This window comes from Musca domestica, unplaced genomic scaffold (genome assembly GCF_030504385.1).
Source record: "Musca domestica strain aabys unplaced genomic scaffold, Musca_domestica.polishedcontigs.V.1.1 35, whole genome shotgun sequence".
Classification (NCBI taxonomy): Eukaryota; Metazoa; Arthropoda; class Insecta; order Diptera; family Muscidae; genus Musca; species Musca domestica.
Genome location: NW_026712315.1, coordinates 6,587,552 through 6,608,779, shown reverse-complemented (window position 1 = coordinate 6,608,779; position 21,228 = coordinate 6,587,552). Strand labels below are relative to the sequence as shown.

At 35.3% G+C, this 21,228-nt stretch overlaps 4 protein-coding genes across 4 annotated transcripts; 3 read left to right on the top strand and 1 right to left on the bottom strand.

The window, feature by feature from the left end:
- The first annotated feature begins 323 nt into the window (after nt 1-323).
- Nucleotides 324-1,467, top strand: LOC131803913 (aldo-keto reductase family 1 member B1-like). Its single transcript, XM_059125818.1, has one exon. The coding sequence runs from the start codon at nt 458-460 to the stop codon at nt 1,394-1,396; it is 939 nt and encodes a 312-aa protein (XP_058981801.1). The 5' UTR covers nt 324-457; the 3' UTR covers nt 1,397-1,467.
- Nucleotides 1,468-3,978: 2,511 nt separating this feature from the next.
- On the top strand, nt 3,979-9,983 carry LOC131803896 (GTP-binding protein Rit2-like). Its single transcript, XM_059125773.1, has 4 exons — nt 3,979-5,121; nt 5,672-5,728; nt 7,483-7,748; nt 7,803-9,983. The coding sequence occupies exons 1-4, from the start codon at nt 4,893-4,895 to the stop codon at nt 8,052-8,054; spliced, it is 804 nt and encodes a 267-aa protein (XP_058981756.1). The 5' UTR covers nt 3,979-4,892; the 3' UTR covers nt 8,055-9,983.
- Nucleotides 9,984-13,245: 3,262 nt separating this feature from the next.
- On the top strand, nt 13,246-13,721 carry LOC101889443 (large ribosomal subunit protein bL34m). Its single transcript, XM_005190453.4, has 2 exons — nt 13,246-13,404; nt 13,473-13,721. The coding sequence occupies exons 1-2, from the start codon at nt 13,382-13,384 to the stop codon at nt 13,684-13,686; spliced, it is 237 nt and encodes a 78-aa protein (XP_005190510.1). The 5' UTR covers nt 13,246-13,381; the 3' UTR covers nt 13,687-13,721.
- LOC101889610 (FK506-binding protein 5) lies at nt 13,707-18,524 on the bottom strand. The gene is made up of 5 exons (XM_059125812.1): nt 16,932-18,524; nt 16,653-16,874; nt 14,335-16,546; nt 14,125-14,273; nt 13,707-14,062 (listed from the first exon to the last, which is right to left on the bottom strand). Exons 1-5 carry the CDS (start codon nt 18,385-18,387, stop codon nt 13,800-13,802), a joined length of 4,302 nt encoding a protein of 1,433 aa, XP_058981795.1. The 5' UTR covers nt 18,388-18,524; the 3' UTR covers nt 13,707-13,799.
- Nucleotides 18,525-21,228: the final 2,704 nt, after the last annotated feature.

Below are 21,228 nucleotides of genomic sequence, written 5' to 3'. Positions count from 1 at the left end.
GTTTTGTCATGCCTATGATTTCCTCCCATTTTAGAGCACTATTTTCTGCTCAAGAGTGTTCTTTGAGTCATCATCTGCCAATGAGTCAGCAGAAAATTCCCAAAGCATACCGAAATAGCAATGAGAACACAAATACATTAACAATGGGGAGAATACGTGTTAAATGAGAAAGAGTGGACATAACAACATACCAGTCAAACAAGACCGCCTCACTCACTGAGAGAAACTAACGAGAAACCCCCAAGAATTTGAGAGAACCAAATCGAATGAATGACGACTGTTGTTATAAACAAATGCCGTTCACATTCAGACTCAAACGGCAAAGTGTCCCCCAGCAGTGAAGTGTCACGTGTAAAACAAGTGAAAATCGGCAAATAATTCACTAATAGCCAGATAAACTACTTCAAAGATAAGACAAATCAATAAAAGGAAAAGAAACGCATTACAACGCAAAAATATGACCTCAAAATTAGCTCCATGCATTAAACTGAGCAATGGCCAACAGATGCCGGTCGTCGGCTTAGGTACCTGGCGTTCCTATGAAAACGAAGCCGAACAAGCTGTCAAAGATGCCATTGATATTGGCTACCGGCACATTGACACAGCATTTGTCTACGAGAATGAGCATGAAGTTGGACGGGCAATTAAGGCAAAAATTGCCGAGGGCAAAGTGAAGAGAGAAGATATTTTTGTGGTCACAAAGTTGGGTGGCATACACCACGATCCCCAGATAGTGGAACATGCCTGTCGCAAAAGCCTAAGTAATTTGGATTTGGACTACATCGATTTGTATCTCATGCATTTCCCAGTGGGTCAAGTGTACAAGGGCGATGACAATGTTCATGGCAGCGGTGAATTGAGTGACACAGATTATGTTGACACCTGGAAGGCCATGGAAAAACTCGTTGATCTTGGTCTAGTCAAGGGTTTGGGCATCTCCAATTTCAATGCTGCACAAACTGAGAGAATACTACAAAACTGCCGTATTCGCCCGGTGGTCAATCAAGTGGAATGCCACCCCGCTTTAAATCAAAAGAAACTGATTGAATTCTCCCGACAAAAGGATATTGTCATTACTGCCTATGCCCCATTGGCTCGGCCAAAACCTGCACAAAAATGGCCAGCATTCCTTTATGATGAAACTGCCCAGGATTTGGCGAAGCGTTACAACCGTACTCCAGCACAAATTTGTCTGCGCTATCTGATCCAATTGGGCACAATTGTTATTCCGAAATCAGTGCGCAAAGAACGCATAGCGGAGAATTTTGATTGTTTCGATTTTGAGTTATCGCCTGAAGATATGCAGCTGATGGATCGTTACAATTCCAATACCCGTCTAATACCATTCACCGGCATGAGTCATCACAAATATTTCCCATTTAATACGGAATTTTAGGTTGGTTCATAGTTGTTCTTTGTTAACAATAGTATTTTTAAGTTTTTAATAAAGTTTGAAGACCACACAGACACAGTCTGATTTATTTGTAAAATTCGGCTAAAAGTAAGTATGTATATAGAGCAATGGAGATTTAACTTTCCAAGTTTCTGAAAAAAACACATTTTTTATCCACTATAAAATGAATATTCATTCGCGGATGAAAGCTCCACTGTTTTTCAACAACATGGATAACTTATTCACAATGTCTAGGCAAAATCAAACAATTATTTCTTGAAACCCCAAATAACATTCCGACGACTTCGCCTTCCCATTCACAGTCTAAAGGTAACGTGGATAACTTACCCACAATCGCCATAGAGCGAGGATAAATTATCTTCAACCCCAAGACAAAATGAATAACTTTTACCCAAGCTCCTAACAACGTGAAGTACTAATCGATAGTCTCCAAATAATGAACACGACATATCCACAATCTCCAAATAACTTGGATAATACATCCACGGTTCCCAGGTAACGCGGATAACTTATCCATAGTCTTTCGATAATGAGAACAACTTGTCCGCGGTCTTCAAACGATGCAGAGAACATATCCACAGTCTCCAGACAATGTGGATAGCATTTCCAGTGTCTCCAGCCACTTGATAACTTTCCCAAACACTTTTGAACAAAAGTGGATGACTAATACACAATCTACAGACAGTGGATATGAGTTATACACACCTCTGGCAGCATGGACAGCATAGTCCACAGTTGCCAGAAAACTCATCCGCAGTCTCCTGGAAGTGAGGATAACTTTTCCAGAGTTTTTCATATCGAAGATAACTTATCGACGGTCTAGTGACATCATGGATAGCTTATCCACAGTCTCCAGACAACGCGGTTGACTTATCCGTAGTCTCCTAACATCGTGAATAACTTATCCACAGTCTCCAGGCAACGGGGTAACTTATCTACAGTTTTCTAACATCGTATATAACATCGTATCCTTAAACTCCCGACAATGTGGATAACTTTTCCACAGTCTCCGGACAGCGAGGACAACTTTTCCACAGTCCTCTGACGACGTAGATAACTTATACACGGTCTAGTGAGAGCGTGAATAACTTATCCATAGTCTCCTGACATCGTGAAAAACTTATCCACAGTCTCCAGGCATCATAAATAAATTATCCGTATTCTCCTGACACCGCTAAAAGTTATCCACAGTTTCTGACAGCATGGATAGCTTATTCGATGACAACGTGGAGAATTTACCCACAGTCTCCAGACAGGGAGGATAAATTTTCAAGAGTCTTCTGACATGGTAGATAATTTATCCATGATCTAGTGAGAGCGTGGATTACTTATCTACCGTCTCCTGACAGCATGGATAACTCATCCACAGTATCCGGACAACGCGAATGACTTGTCCACAGTCTTCTGACACCGTATATAACTTATCCACAGTCTCCCAACATCGTGGATAACTTATCCACAGTCCAGTGACAGCTTGAAAAATTTATCCGCAGCCTCCAGACAACGCGAATGACTTATCCACAGTGTTCTGACATCGTAGATAACTTATCCTTAAGCCTTTAACAACGTGGATAACTTATCCGCAATCTCCTGACAACATGGATAACTTATCCGCAATCTCCTGACAACATGGATAACTTATCCACAGTCTCGCGACATCGTGCATAAGTTATCCCGACAGCGTGAAGAACTTATCCACAGTTGTCTGACTTCGTAGATAACATATCCATTGACAACGAGGATAAATCATCCCCAGTCGCCTGACACCGTAGATAACTTAACTTCTGACATCGTAGATAACTTATCCTTAAACTCTTAACGACGTAGATAACTTATCCATAGCCTCATTACAGCATGAATAACTTATCCCCAGACCTCTGATAATGTGAATAACTTATTCACAGTTTCCTGACAACGTGGATAGTATAACCTTGTTCTCTTGGCAACGTGGATATACGTTGACAATATGGCAAACCTATACAGCATCTCTTAACATTGTGGAGATCTTATGAAGGTCTCCATCCATAAAGAATCTTTCAATGACCCTCTTTCTTTAGAAGACCCATATTTTGAAGTAAAACGATACGAAAAGTTTTTCATTGAAAACTTTCACCCCCAAAGCTACATTAAGCAATGACACCCACCAAATACCGTTATTTACTATTTGGCGAGAGCATTTGCTTAAAGCTTACATATTGCATTAAGGAGCTTTGGAAAAACAAACTTTCACTTCTCAAAACAATAAATAATTTTCCGACGACAACAACAACGAAGACATGTGTTTGGGGAAATTCAAAGAAATGGATGGAACGTTGGGGTGCTGCTGCTGGCAGTTTGGGGGGAGGGGTGTTGTTGATAGTATTTATTGTATACTACCATCGTCGTATAGTAAAATCAAGAGAGGCGAGAGTGAGAGTAAGTGTTGTTATGTACACTAGAGAAAAATACGCAAAACTAAGGGAAAGCATGAAAAACGCTGCGATAGATGGGCAGAATGAAACGACAAAAACAGATGAAAAACATAAACGTAAACGTTGGAAGCAACAAAAAAAGCTAACAAAAACAAGGGTTGATTTTCCTTCTCCTATACACGCCAATGCTTACAGCCAAACAACCACCCCTCCGTATGCGGGTCCATCACATTTTTCTTTTGCCAGGCGGTAAAGAAAACGACAAAGACTCTCTAAAGAATAGAAAAATTTTGTCGATACCGAGCGAGCCAAAGACGACGAGAAATGGGAAAATTTTCACTGTTTTGTTGTTAAAGTGTAACAAAAAAAAAAAGAAATATAAAATAATAAATATTATTAATTTAATTTTGATTTTATTTCGCTTCCGACACACAACAAAACCAATTAAAATCATCACACAGTCTGCATCTGTTCCGCAAACGAAGAAATAGCAATTCGATTTAAGTGAAATTCAGCGATTTATTTTTTCCTCTTATTTGCAAAAGGCAGTGAAAAACGAGAAAATTTTGTGTTAACAAGAAAAAAAAATATTTTTGCAAGGAGTGCTACCGAACGAAACGAGAAAAAAACGAAAAAAGTAATAAAATTATATATTTAAAACAATAACACGTGCCCCTCTATTTTCTGTTATAAAAATATCGAAAAACAAGCTTTGTGGAAATACTTCGAGTAAGGCCCCTCCCCAGTTTCATAAACGAAGTATACCCTATGAAAGAAATGGAAACCTCTATTGAGTCTCCTTTTGAATAAAATACAAAAAGTGGATATTTTCAATAGATCCTCCAATTAGTGATTCACTTAGTTCCTGACTTCGTCCTCGACAGTTTATCTAAAACATTGTGCTGTCTACTATCAACATCTTCATTGTAGCTGGTCCAGGTTCAAGGTTGACATTCCTCAACACACAACAACCACCACATCTAATCCTCACAGGGAAACGGACTCCCAATTTGGTTTGGCTAACGCCTAATTCCTCCGTGTGAGCCCGCTAAGGCCTCACTTCTCTCATGGCCGGTGATATGTCCACAGTTGGATGTGCTGCCCTCAAGAAATCGGCCAAACAGAAACTTTCCAGTGACAAAGAGAACAATTCCAGCATCACAAATGCCGTTGGTAATCGCAAGGAAAATGGTCATCTGGCTATGAAACCACCAAATGTTCCACCGCTAAATATGCGCGGAGGTCTAAGGGTCTACAAGATTGTCATTCTGGGAGATGGTGGTGTCGGGAAATCGGGTAAATATGGATTTATCTTGGTTTTGCTTTTTTTCTTTTTTGCATTTGCATATTGTTCTTGTTCTTTGAATAATCAATAATTATGTATGTTCGTGTTTGTCTGTCTGACTGCCTGCCTAACGCAATATTTCTTTTGTTCTACCGATTCTCCAAAAAAAAACAACACATCTCGTGTGGATATTCTCGTTGTGTGGCCTTTTTGTTTTCATTCGCAATTATATACACACGCACCCGATTTATTGACGTTTCTTATCAAAATGTTTGTTGCTGCCACCACCGGGTTTTTGTCGAATGATGACGACGACGATGTTGATGCTGATGATGATGCCGAATACCGCCACCACTCTTTTCAACAAATTGTTTGATATTCATCCACCTACCCACCCACCCTATGCTGCTGTGCTGCTTTTACTTTCGTTTGGATGGCCCGTTTCATTGTTTTGTTATGGTCCACGAATATAACTGTAACTATGTGACTATTATGGCGCGCCACTACCGTTACATCTTAACATTGGATGCTGGCGGGCTAACAACTACAAACAAAAAACAGCTGTTACTCTGCAATTTGTCAGTCACAACTTTTTGGACTATCACGATCCGACAATTGGTAAGTTTGATAAGTTTATTTTCGAGAGATTATGGCAAGGATTTCTAGGCGTATAAGAAAAGAAGATAGAAGAGAAGTTTTTTTTTTATATAAAGAAGGATTGTAGATAATACTCGACATATAAAAGAAAATCAGGATATTTTCTATATGAAGTCAGGCGGTCTTCTATACATAGAATAGCCTCACGTGGTCTTCTATCCATAGAAGAACGTCAGACGTCAAACGGTCTTCTATCCATAAAAGAGCGTCAGACGTCAGGCGCTCTTCTATCCATAGAAGAGCGTCAGACGTCAAACGGTCTTCTATCCATAGAAGAGCGTCAGACGTCAGGCGGTCTTCTATCCATAGAAGAGCGTCAGACGTCAGGCGGTCCTCTATCCATAGAAGAGCGTCAGACGTCAGGCGGTCCTCTATCCATAGAAGAGCGTCAGACGTCAGGCGGTCTTCTATCCATAGAAGAGCGTCAGACGTCAGGCGGTCTTCTATCCATAGAAGAGCGTCAGACGTCAGGCGGTCTTCTATCCATAGAAGAGCGTCAGACGTCAGGCGGTCTTCTATCAATAGATGAGTGTCAGACGTCAAACGGTCTTCTATCCATAGAAGAGTGTCAGACGTCAGGCGGTCTTCTATCCATAGAAGAGCGTCAGACGTCAGGCGGTCTTCTATCCATAGAAGAGCGTCAGACGTCAGGATTGTTTAAAAATATTTTTAGCTGCCGCAAAACATGATTTTTTATGAATATGTTATAGGTACCGAAAAAAATGAATATTTAAAAAATATTTTTCAGCTACTGAAAAACGTGGATTTTTAAAAAATATTTTTAGCTACCGAAGAATATGGATTTTTAAAAATATTTTTTAGGCTACCGGAAAACGTGGATTTTTTTTAAAATATTTTTTTACCTACCGAAATACGTGAAATTTTTGGAAAGATTTGTTCAGGGACTGAAAACTTAGGTTTTTTAAAATTCATGGATAAAAAAACTTGGGTTTTTAAAAAAATAGTTTCAGGATTCGAAAACGTAGATTTTCGAAACATTTCCTAGGGACAAAAAAACACATGGATTTTTTAAAAAATAGTTTCAGGGATCGAAATACGTGGATTTTTTAAAAAAAATTTCAGTGACGAATAACTTGGATTTTTTATATTTTTTTAAGAACCAAAAAAGTTGATTTCTAAAAAAATATTTTTTAAGGACTAAAATAAAAGCATTTTTTAAAAATTGTTTTTCAATAATCATCAAGTCCATAAACTTGAATGTCTTTAAATATTTTAAACATTTTTAGAGACTAAAAAAGTTAACTTCTTCAAAAATTTTTAGGAATTAGAAACCTTTATTTTTTAAAAATGATTTTTCAAGGACCAAAAAACAAGGCCTAAAACGTGAACGCCCCAAAACAACGTAAATTTAAAAAAAATATTATTTTGAGAACGATAAAACGTACACTTTTAAAGAATATTTTTAAAGCACCAAAAAACGTTGATTTGTTTAAAAATAACATTTTTCAACGATCGAAACCTTGAATATTTTTAAAACAGAATTAAGCAGAAAAAATCGTGAATTTAAAAAAAAAACAAATTAGGGATAATAAAAAGTAGGTTTTTTAAAAATATTTTTTCAAGGACTAAAAATTGAATTTAAAAAAATGGGCTTTTGGAGCCAAGGAAGTGGGATTTTTTATTTTCTTTCATAGTTTTCTTTCGAGCCATTCTATATTCAAGTAAATACTAATTTCACATTCCACGATTTTTAGAGGACTCATATCAACAGCAAGCCGTCATCGACAATGAAGCAGCCCTTTTGGATATACTCGATACTGCGGGACAGGTGGAGTTCACGGCTATGCGTGATCAATACATGCGATGTGGAGAGGGATTCATAATTTGTTATTCCGTCATCGATCGGCATAGCTACGAAGAGGCTTCGGAATATCGCAAACTAATACAGAGAGTTAGATTAACCGAAGATATTCCCTTGGTGTTGATTGCCAATAAAAGTGACCTCGAATCTCTACGAAAGGTATGTCAAATGGATTTAAAAATTTCGAACTTCTTATAAATGAATCTTTTCCAGGTTTCCACGGAAGAAGGACGCAATTTGGCCAATCAATTTGGCTGTCCATTTTTTGAAACATCTGCCGCTCTGCGTCTCTACATCGATGAGGCGTTCTATGCTCTGATTCGTGAAATACGACGCAAAGAAAAACAACGGGCCCTGGGCAATGGTACCAGTTCGGAAAAGTTACATTCCCGACGACGAAGTCGTTGGTGGCGTATACGTTCGATATTTGCTTTGGTCTTTCGACGAAGACGTAATTTAAATTAAGCCCAATCGGTTTGGAGTTTCTAGTTGTTAAATGAAGACAAAACGCAACAAGCAGAAGAAGGAAGGAGATGAAGCACAAGGATAAAATCGCCGCACATAAGAGATTATCAGCCGTAAGCGCCCACTTTTTTTTGGTAGAGTATGTTTATATATTATTATTATTAGAAGAAGAAGAAAAAGAAGCAGCAGCAAAACAAACAGGTATATATTCTATAAGTAATAACAAACACTATAACAAAACAAACACACACACACTCTATACAGATCTGTTATAATCATAAGAATTGAACTAAATCTTAGTACGAGTAGCATTAATTTCTAGTACATTATTTCCTAGAGGAAGAGAGACGTAGAGAAAGAGAGAATTGAGGGAAAGAAAAACGGGAGAGCGATATCATTTAATTCGTGTGGAATGTTTTCGATTATTTTCTATTGAAGTATTAGAAAGGAGAGACAAATTTTGTGGTCAAAGTTTAACTTAAAATAGTCCTGAAATGTTATTAATGTCCTTTGGCTCTATTCTAGTTCAATGAGAATATATGTAAAGTCAAGAAATATCAAATGAGAAATTATATAAGGAAAATAGTTTTCGTTTTGTTTTTACATGTAACGAGAAGCCAGGACCTAAGACATAGACCAGTAGTGCGATTCTTTAAATAATTTTTGAGTTACTGACAAGATCGTTTTCATTGAGATGCTTATGATTTCGGTAATCAACGAATTTTTCTTACGAAGCTAGCGACTAAATTAAAGTAGTCGCTAAATCCTACCGATAGCAATAGTGCTGTCAACTTCAACTTAGACTTTTCATTCATAATTTTTCTTTTTAATTTTGCCGATATTTGTTGATATCTCAAAAAAAGAGCTAGATAATCTCACTACCGGAGTCATACAATAATGACGTTTACAAAAGACAAGATAATAGAGTTCTTGTTTTATTTATCGAAATACCAAAATTCGTCTTTATGACATCAGCCTCTCGATAATTGCTAAATGAATTCTGTGATTCCATGTTAAGCTGCATCTTGAGATCATTGCCTAATCAGACACATAATTTTTTGATTTTCTGAAAAAGGACGGAAGCTTTTTTTGACAATTTTCTTCCATTTAAGACTTCTCATCTATGCCTGAGGACATAACCTAGAAACTTTGTTTAAAATATTCATAACTTAAGGTGAGAGTACATAAAATGATTTTTTAACTGGATTAAGTCATCGGCTGGATTCTTCGGAGAAGAACATAGGAGAGTAGGGCCAAAATCGAACTAAGTCAACCTAAAACTCATTTGTTCCTCCACAAAGAAGCCAGCCGATGACTTAAGCCATTAGCCACCTTTAAGGTGAAAATACATAAAACGATTTTCTGACTGGCTTCTACGGAAAAGAATAATGGCGACTAGGCCGAAATCGAACTAAGTTAACCTAAAACTCCTTAAACCCGTCAAAAAAGATCTTTATGTACTCTCCGCCTTAGTACTTTCCATATCGACGATCCTGATTTCTAAGTATTAGAATTTTCCTAGTCAAACATATTTGTTTTTCTCTTTTATTTAAGAAACTTAGAGTATTTATTAAAACTACAAGTTAAACTAAAACGAATTGACATCAAACATATGTTCCATACTTGCATACTATTTATAATTAAAAATCAAAAAAAAAAAAACATATTTTGTCTCATAAAGATTGGCTGAATCATAGTAGCCGCATTTGAAATTAAAATCTTAACCCATAAACTGTTCGGGAATGGCAAGCGAGTTTTACTTATTTAACATTTATAAAGGTGAGAATACATAAAACGATTCTTTGACTAGATTAAGTCATCGGAGTAGTACATCGGCTACTACCGGTATTCTTCCACAATGGCAATAACCATGGTAGAAGCACTTAGGTAGACGCATCGACACAGCTGCTGGTACAATGAACTGTCAAACCAATTTTGGAATTTAAAATGTTAAATGAACAATTATTTAAATTGTAAAATTTTTTGAAAAACACGTATTATCATAACCTCCGAAAAGAAAACATGTAAAAATCTACTTATATTTGAAAAGACATTTAAACTTTTTTGACATATCAATGTTGTCGATGCGTCTACCTGCATTCTTTTACCATGGCAATAACCCAGGCTTAAGCCATGTTTACATTAGAATATTTTTTGTTTTTTAAAAATATTTACATATAATAAATTCAGTAGATATCAATTTCCTATTATCAATTGGAAACCAGATGTGGAAATATACCGGGCGTTTTAGGACTGTCATTATTAATTTGACAATATAGAGACAAAAAATGCATGCATCAGAGCAGAATTGAAATTGAAACAAGGAAGAATACTGGTAGTCGCATCGACACAGCTGCTGGGACAATGAACTGTCAAACCAATTTTCAATTAAAAATGTTGAAAAAATATAATAGAAAATTTAAGTTTTGTCATATCAATGTTCCCAAGCGTTGATGCGTCTACCTGAATTCTTCTACCATGAATCTAAAATTGCTTAATAGCATGTTTTCACACGCCAATTCAAGTGAAACTGACATTTAAAATCCACTACATTTCCTCGTATATGTAAACACACTTCGTTGCTGTTTTCCAATGGTTTAAGGGTTAAGAATAAACATGTTAATCATCGATTACAAAACAAAAATCACTCAAAATAACTACCAATCTAATAAATTATTTAAAACAAATGAAGAATTTATTAATAGTTGATACTTAAACAAAACTTAATGTAATTGAAAAGAATATAACATCACAGTGATGAGTTCTTTTGAAATAATATAGTGTTAAGTTAAATACACAACAATAAGAAAAAAAAAACGCATAAAATCAAATACAATTTATTTACCGATGGTTACTCATAAAGACAACAAAACAACAAGGTCCAAAGTTTACAAGGTTTTGTTAGTTAAATATAATTTGTTATTATTTTCTGTCATATTCCGTCATGCATTCTCACCTTAAGAGTTGTCCATCTATTGAAGTACATTGACATGTGTGCGATTATTGAGTTTTATTTGTCAAATTTGCCTAAATACTATGATAAATAAATCCAGTTAAGGTGCTTTAAACATTATGTTTCTTTCGATTTAAAATAAACTAGCTTAGTTTTTAGTGTCTAATTAATTGAATTCTTTCTTATTTACATCATTATTTGCCTATGACTTTCACTTAAAAACAGACACATACACAAAGTTCCTTATTTATGTTACTCATATGCTAATGCTATTGAGAATAACAAACTAAATATAAAACACACAAATTTTATTTATTTTTCTACTCAATATAATTTATTATGTTTAAAGAAAACATTGCAACTTACTTAACCATTGTTGTTATTCATATTTGTTAATAATTGTTATAAAAGATTTTATGTTTAATAAATAAACAACTATGTCCTACAAACATGCAAACATACATATGTAAATATGTTGATTCAAAATAAAACTAAAAAATAAATAAAACTATTAAGCGACATCTGATGCAAATAAAAAAAATGAAAAACAAATACAACACAATAATTATCAGAATTTATTAATAAAAAATTAAATAATTACACAAAAAATATTTAAGAAAACCCAAAAAATACATAGTAAATAAATTGTTAATTTACATAATCAATAAGAAATTAATTATATATAACTTTAAAAACAGCAAAAAAAAACAAAACATGTCATCAAATACCAAAATATGAACATCAATAAAAAAGTTTTTATGTTAGAAATCCTCAAGAGATTTTTTATTGGAATAAGATCGTTGGGAGGTCTAATACTAAATTACTTTGAAATAAAACTTTTTACGTAGGAATGGGTTGCAGGGGCCAGTAGTGGGGTTATCTAAATTTACTGACAAATATCGGTAAAATGAAAACTCAAAGTTATCAATGAAATGTCAAAAATTAAAGTTGGCAACACTGTTGATATCAGTAGGATCCATGGTAGTAGAATATAGGTAGACGCGTCGACACGGCTGCTTGGACAATGAACTGTCAAACCAATTTTGGAATTGAAAATGTTGAATGAAAAATTATTTAAATTTGTAAAAATTGTTGTAAACCCCAAATTATAATAGCCTCCGAATGACGTAGTATAAGACAGTATATAAAATTCTACTTAATAAAACATCCTGTAACTGTGCTAGCATGGGAGGAAATAGCTATAATCTCTTCCTCAATTTTGTTTTAAGGCCCTGATCTTTTTTTCTATTACCTGCAACACTGAACATACCTATTCATTAAGTTCTTCCTCATATGTGCAAACAGCTGAGTGATGATAAATATTATTATAAAGCTCGCTGGTGTTACTGGATTTGTTTAATATTGTCAAAAATTAAAGTTGGCAACACTGTTGATATCAGTAGGATCCATGGTAGAAGAATATAGGTAGACGCGTCGACACGGCTGCTTGGACAATGAACTGTCAAACCAATTTTGGAATTGAAAATGTTGAATGAAAAATTATTTAAATTTGTAAAAATTGTTGTAAACCCCAAATTATAATAGCCTCCGAATGACGTAGTATAAGACAGTATATAAAATTCTACTTATATTTGAAAAAACCCATTTAAATGTTTTTGACATATCAATGCTCCCAAGCGTTGATGCATCTACCTGTATTCTTCTGCCATGGAAGGATCATGACAGAAAAATGTAGATAGGCGCATCGACACAGCTGCTGGGACAATAAAATTTTAAACCAATTTTGGAATTGAAATTTTTGAATGAAACATAATTGAAATTTTTAAAAATTGTTGAAAAATACACTTCATTACAATATCCGATTGGCCTCGTATAAGAAAACAAAAAATTTACATATCAATATTCCCAAGCGTTGATGCATCTACCTGCATTCTTCTACCATAGGTCGGACTTATTTTGGTCGCTAACTGTAGGTCTAACGTATTTTGTATTACCGGCTACACTGAACGTACCAAGTCGTAGAAAATTGTCATTTAATTTTTAAATTGTTTGCTCCTTCTTTTGTTGTTGTTTTTATCTAAAAGTTTCTTTGTTCCAAAACCTGAAAGAATTTACTGGTCTTGTATTTTTGATATCATAAATAAAAACATCCTGTAACTGTGCTAGCGTGGGAGGAAATAGCTATAATCTCTTCCCCAATTTTGTTTTAAGGCCCTGATCTTTTTTTCTATTACCTGCAACACTGAACATACCTATTCATTAAGTTCTTCCTCATATGTGCAAACAGCTGAGTGATTAGTGAAAAATCGATCTACATATCCCTAATAAGCGAGTGCGTGTTTATTCTTCCTCGTTACTTAACGCCGACTTTCAATTTGTTTTCATTAAAATAATTATTAATTAATAAAAGAAAATGTTTACAAATATATTGAGAAGGTAATTTACAAGATACCCCGCGATTATAGCATCGATAATCTGTGTCCATTTCTCTTGTCTGCATTCAGGGCCTGCAACAGTGTTGGACAAATGGTCATAACACGAGAGGCTCATGCCTTCAACCGGGACATACTAAAGACCAAGGTACGTTGCCACTTCCCAAAACCCAGAGAAGTCAAACGTATCAATGTACATGGCTGGGATGCTCGCATGGCTACCGAAGGAGGCAGAAGGACCTTGATGCGTCGCATATTAAAGGGCCGTTATGTGTTGTCACATTAGAGGAACAATAAAACACCACATTTAAATAAATAAAATAGTCTTCTTCAGTTTCTTTTCTATTTCAGTAACAAAAAAACAAAAATAAACTACTAGGACTAAACACTGGAATTCACTTAGTCTAGGGATTTATGCTTGCCACTAAGGAACAACTTAGGTCTATGGTATATTTGTTTAATCGCCTTGGAGGCATTGGCTTCTACGGTATTATAGACAAATGGTGCTGTTTTATTGACGCGAGAACCTTGATTGGTTAGCATTGAACTGGGCAAAGGCATATCGCCCAGTGCTAAACAGTTGACATGCTTTAGTAGCGGAGTGGAAATTGCCGGAATGAGATATACTTGTCGCACATGATAATCAATCGCTCGGACAACACCTGAGGGAGAAAGGGAGAATGTGATAAATATAAGTTGCAACTGTTGCATCGTTTTTAATTACCAATTCCCAAACATTCTACAGCACTACGTTCGTTTTCGGCATGACAAAGATACACTAGATTGGCTTCCATGGCCTTGGCCAATTCATCTTGGGAGCAGGGTGGTTTATTATCCATTAAATTGATTAGCTTAAGTTGATCCAAGGGGGCACTAAAATAGAAAATTTCAAATGAATCATATTGTTTTCACAAATTTTAGGTATTTATGTTACCTTAAAGGCTTACAATCAGTAAGCCATTCTGCATGTCCCTGCAAAGCAACACTCAAACGTGTCAACAACATGGCATACCGCGTATCTTTGGGACTCATATCCCATTCCTTTTGATAGCGTGATTCTTGTGTGACTGCAGTTTGCCATACATGTGTGCGATACTCTAATATGGGTGATTCTTCATCAGGATTTCCATTATATTCCATAAACATATTACATGGTACTTGATTAATATTTTGGGGGAAGAGTAATGTGTCAAAGTTATTTATAGCCTTGTTACTTTGCAGTTGGATAACATCAGTTAGGGGCAAGGATTTTATTATCACTGAAATAAGTTCCAAACCAAAGCCTTTGTTATAGCCCATGGTATTGACAAACCATGGAATGTCTTGAAGGTGATTTTGTGCTAAACAATAATCAATTAATTTTTGCACAGCTTCAATATAACGATGGGCACACAATGCAATGTTTGTGTGGCCAACTGCGAATGCCTTTTCGGGCTGTTGGTTTAAAAAGAAACCGGGTCCCAATAGAGGTTTTGTTACCACGGCACACGACACTGTCTGTGGTACAAAAATTTCCGGTTGACCAATATCCAAATCAATTAAGAGTACTTTTTCGCTTCTCTGCAATTCTTTGTTGATGAGATACCGTAGTAGAGTTGATTTACCAACCCCCTTTCCACCAGCCAACAGGATGCGAGACTTTCGACTTACTTCCAGAAGTTTCCATTGATCGGATAAACGCAAACATTTCTGTTCCATGGCAGATGTGTTTATAATGCAACGTAGTAGATATTCGGAATTGAACAGAGGTCGATCCGGATTTATATTTTGTAGATTGGGAAATACATTCTCGTTCATGAACTTCTTAAACTGGCTGACAACTTTTCGTCTTTCATCGTTGCGTTTCAGTAGAACCACAGCATCTTTTGCGGGATCAAAGCCTTTGATGATACTTTCCAGATCAGATCGTAGGAAATTGCTGTCGTAACTCTTTAACGTCTGCTTAAGGTTGTTTTGTGGTGCTTTTGCCGCACTAGGGTGGGAGGAAATTTCTATCACACTGCAACCACGTGGTGAAAATAGCTCAATTTCTTTATTGAGGCTAAGCGAATGGCCGTAGACGTCAACTTGACCAGCCAACAGTGTTAGACGTACAGTACCATAAATATAGAAGGGGTCTTTCACAAGAACCAATACCAAATTGGCATTAATGGCATTACAAAATATTGTATCGTAATCCGTTAGATTTTGATGTTGAATTTTGGCACGTGTAGTTGTTGCTTCGCGGGAGGTATTCTCATCTCCATCGACTTGATCTGTTGGTTTCTCATCATGGCTAGTTGATGTTTCATCATTATTTTCACCATCATTTAGAGGCAAATTGGACGATGTGTTGGATTCCAATATTGTCCCAATTTCTTTTTCTGCTTGAACATTTGGATTGGCATTCAACGAGTCATTCTCCTCGTTCAACTGTTCTTTTTCTTCTTCTTTTGGCTTGTCGGCAATTGGAATGCTTACAACTACAGCTTTGCTACCAACCTTAATGTGTTTGTTTAAAATTTGTGAAGGCGTCACTTCCTTCTCATCGTCATCATCTTCTACATCCATTTCTTGTTTCGAATTTCCAGCATATTTGCACTTGGTAGCATTAATGATATCCACAGTTTGCATTGAATGCATATGTTCATCATCGTCATCACTGCTGTCATAATCATTGGCATTTCTATTCAAATATTTTTCATTAATATCTTCAGACATTAAAGAATCGGCCTCATCTGAATCAAGTTCAGTATATTCACTGCCCAGGCTAACGTTTTCCATTGAAGCATCGTCGTCATATTCATAGGCATCCTGCTCTTCATCACCTAAAGATTCCTCATCCAAATTTTCTTCGTCATCCTCCTTGGGATTGTAAAGTTGAAAACCATCCTCATCAATAATTGGTACCAGTTTTGGGCAATCGTCATTTTTATCTTCAACTTCTTTGTCGACATTTTTTGTATCAGATGACAATGCTGGCGGTTCTATCTTTGCAATGTGATTCTCTTTGTACTTTAATTTTAGTAATTCTTCCTTTCTGTAGCCTTCTGGCTGCTGTATTGTTTTCACTGTTGTTTGGCTCTTTAATTCTATAATTTGGCAATATTTTTTATCCTTAAATACCACATTGTCCTCAGGTTGTATGTCCCTCTTGGTGGCAGTTCCTAAAAATGAAGATAGAAATTCATTATTAGAACGAATCAAAAAATATATAAAGGACATTAAAACCCATTCCACCATGCAAAAGTATAAAATCGATAATCAACATACCTGAGTGGACAATCAAGTCTTCGGGTACATCTTCTGGTAATTTATAGTCTTCATCATTTTCTTCATCCTCAAAATCATAAGACTTGCCGGTATCCTCAGCATCATCTTCATCATAATTTGAAGAATTTTCATTGTCTGAATAATCATAACTATCTTCATCTTCTTCGTAGTCGTCTTCATCAAAATCTGAATAGTGTTCCTCCTCTTCGTCATCTTCATCATCTAAATCACTATAATCATATGGATCATTATCATCATATGAATCATCGTCGGAATCACCTGTAACACCATAATTGTAGGAGTTTTCATCGTTTTCATCAATATCACTATAATTGTAGGGATCATCGTCATCACTATCTTCATCCGAGTCATCAATATCACTATAGTTGTAGGGATCATCTTCATCGGAGCCATCCGATTCCCCATAACCATTATAGGTTTCCACCTCTTGATTATTTTGTTGATGCTCACCAAAATCATCTTCGGAATCTTCAAAGTTATTGGCATACTGTTGTTGCCAATATGCATCACCGGAATAGTCTCCATATTTTGAATCGAAATCCCCACCCTTGACAAAGCCGGGCATGTTACTTGTATCCAATTGTTTGTTATCAGATGATGAATTCGTTTTTCCCTTATTCTTTTTAGATTTCTTAGATTTGCTTTCCACGGGTACTTGTTGTATTTCTTTAGTTAGTTTTGGTTTTTTGGAGACATTTGTGGTATTTGACGTCTCAGTCGCTACGCGTTTCTTTGCCTTATTTTGCTGATCTTTGTTGGTCGAGCCATTTGTTGCATTGGCATTGGTGGAATTTTGAGACTTTTGCTTGTTCTTTTCCTTTTTATCTTTACTTTTATTTGCTGTTTTAGAGTTTTCTTTGAGAGGAACTTTAGAATTCTTTTCTCCTACGGAGGTATCAGTCTTTTTAAGATTAGTTTTGGGTTTATTATTTTTCTTGCTTTTGGGTTGGCTATTTGGCAATGTATCTTCAGAACGGAACAATTTATTTTGTTCAGCATTTTCCGTTGTTGTTGTCTCCTTTTCCAATTTAGTCATATTGACATTGTTAGGTTTGTTTTGGCCTTTGGAAGAATTTTGTTGACTACCGGCTTTTGGAGAATTTGTCTTCTGTGCTAAACCCAACTTATCCTCAGGTTCAACTTTCTTTGCTTTTTGTTTCTTACTCTTTGTGCCATTAGCCACTGATGTTTTCTTAATATTAATAGTTTCTGGTTTCGTTTTAGGGGTTTGTACAGTGTTTCCCTTTTTATTTAATGTAGATTTCTTGCTATTTTCACTACTTTTTTGCCTTACGTCTGGTTTCAAATGTTTATCGTTGTTACCTTCTTTTGGCAAATTTTTGGTTTTCGCATCTACACCAGCTCTTTTTGTACTATTTTGCTGGGACATGGAGTTACTTTTATTCAGCTTTTTATTTGCCATCTTTGTATTTCCCTTGGACACTACACCCATATGTTGTTGATTCCCCTTAACTCCCGGGGCATTTTTATGCTTCTTTTTGTGGCCTTCTCGATTTGGAGAAGCTTGTTGCTTCTGTTGCTGGATGTCCTCTTCTTTTCCATGCCGTTGTTCATTTGTTTTATTCAAGAATTTTCTTTCCGATTGTTTTTTATTCTTTTTTGATTCATGTTCCATCAGGAGATTCATTAACTTTTGTTTTAATTTTTCTTTCTCTTTTGGTGATATCGCCGTGCCGCCTTCTTTTGTAGCCATTTCAGGAGAATGCAAATTTCTAGAATTTGGAAATGTAACGAAATTTTCATAAATTTCTATAAATGTTGGTGGAGAGCGTGCACAGTTTTGAAATGATAAACAATGCAGCACATGTGGACAGGCAACGGTGACGGTGACAGACACACACAAAAGTAATAGTAGGTTTACATGATTAAATATAAATAGGGCAAGTTCCTGGCAAAAAACGAATTTCGTAATTGTGTATGCAACTAATCATGGTAGAAGAATATAAGTAGACGTGTCAACACAGCTGTATTCTGTATTCTTCTGCCATGTTCATCCATTAGTTGCATGGTAGAAAAATACAGGTAGATGAATCAACGATTGGGAACATCGATAGTCAAAAAAATTAAATGTCTTTTCAAATATAAGTAGATTTTCATATGTTTTGTTATACGACGTCATTCGGAGGTTATTATAATACAGGTTTTTCAACAATTTTTACAAATTTAAATAATTTTCCATTCAACTTTTTCAATTCCAAAATTGGTTTGACAGTTCATTGTCCCAGTAGCTGTGTCGATGCGTCTACCTATATTCTTCTACCATGGAAATTTGACAAGGTAACATGGTACAAATATAAGGGTAGCCGCATCAAACACAGCTGCTGGGACAACGAACTGTCAAACAAACTGAATAAAAATGAATCAAATTCGTTAAAATTGTTTAAAAATGCGTATCATAGCAACCTCCGATTGGCGTCCTATAAGAAACATAAAAATCCACAATTTTGGAAAAAATGTACAATTTTGGAAAAAATGTATTAAAAAATTTGACATATCAATGTTTCGAAGCGTTGATGCTTTTGTCTGTATTATTTTACAATGCAATTGTACCATGGTAATTAGTGGTAAAAGTATCAAAATAGCGAAACGTCATAAATTGCTGTTATATGGTTTCAGAGAAAAAAGAAAATCGAGAAATACGTGAAGTAAAAAGTAGTAACATTGAGAAAAATTGCCGAAATCACGTGGACAATATATCATGAATGGTTAATTTTCCTGCAGGAATTTTCCAGCAGCTTTTTCTGAGAGGGAGAGAGTTCAATAAGGAGATAGGGCAGCTTCGTAAAACTGAATGTATCTCTTGTTTTAAAAAATAAAAACAAAATATATTCAAAATCAATGATTGGAAGAAACTGAAGTTGCGGGGCGCGCATCAATAACATTATCCAGATTTATCATGGAATTGAAATATTGAAAGCGGGCATAGCCTCCGGGCTGTATTTCACTAGTTTTACAAAGCTGTTCTACCTCCTTATTGTACATGTGTGAACATAAGCAGTTTGAAGTCTTCACATGGCATAATTTAAAACATATTATAAAGGGGCGGATTCTACCGTTGTTTTCCTTGTAATTTGACATTAAAATTCCTAGCCATAATGCCAAGCTGCTTATGTACCCTCAACTTAATGACGAGGCGGGAACAACGACGGCAGGGTTTGATTGCGGCTCTGGCATCAAACTTTAAACTGTTTATGTACTCTCACCTTTAGGCTTTCTATTTCCATAATAATTATTTTTTACGAGCGACTGCAAGAAGAAATTTGACCAGCAAGAATTCACAAACTCTCAGTAAAAGACTTGTCAGAACTTCTCAATTCATTCGGCCTCTTATAAAGAACTTGTGTTAAAAGACAAATTCGTAGTGTAAAAAGATTCTAAAGAGAACATACAAATAAAAGAAGAGAGCGCCATGTTTGTTTAAATAGAAGTGAATTACGATTTTCTCGCAATTGCGACTAATGTTTTTTTTTTCATTCTTAAAAATATTAACTTTTCATTGAAGCTATCACCTTACATAGAATACATGGTAAAAAATACAGGTAGATGCATCAACGCTTGGGAACATTGATATGTCAAAAAAATTTAAATATATTTTCAAATATAAGTAGATTTTTATATGTTTTTTATACGACTACATTCGGAGGTTATTATAATACGAGTTTTTCAACAATTTTTACAAATTTAAAAATTTTTTCATTCAACATTTTCAATCCCAAAATTTGTTTGACAGTTCATTGTCAATTCGTTTCGTTTGAAGCATGGTAGAATCAATCATATGTTTACAATTTTTTCAAATATTATTCATTTGACAACATTTCATCTACTTATATTCTTCTACCATGAATCCATTGTACATACACAAATCAGAGATAGGGACCTGTTTTTATGTAGTGAAATGTGACAAGGTAAATTACAGAAAGCGCAGAGATGGGAATGCCTTTTTGAAATGACCTTACCTTCTTATTTTTACCATGGTTTGAAGTTACAATAATAATTAATCACAATGTCTGGAAACCTATTAAAATTATTGTTTTTTTTTTTTTTTTTTTTTGTAAGTGAGAGCAAAGACTTAAAATGGTAAATACTAGACAAAATGCATTCTGAGCAAATGGTTTGTGTCTATACTATCTAGATAACAGTTCATGACAGGACCATGTTAATATAAAAAACACATTTATAGGAAAAAATGACAAACAAAAGTTTGAAAAATCAAAAAAATTAGGTTTCAAAATTCTAATTTCCAAATTAATTGCATATTGCCTAAGCGGTTTAAATCGCATAACATTGCTAACTATAGTTGTGTTCCAGTACTTTTTTAGTAGTAAAACTAGCAGAAGAGAGAACAGTTCGAAATGTCATTCTCATTTAGGTTTGCTCAAAAAATAAAGGAACGGAAAATTAGCAGAAATGTGATAAAATGTCAAAATTCAAAATTCCAAAAGTAAACAGCCTAAATCGGACTGGTGAAACCTTACTGAAAAGAGCGCCAACATTTAAAAAATGAGTATTGAAGACGATAAGTTAAAATTAATAA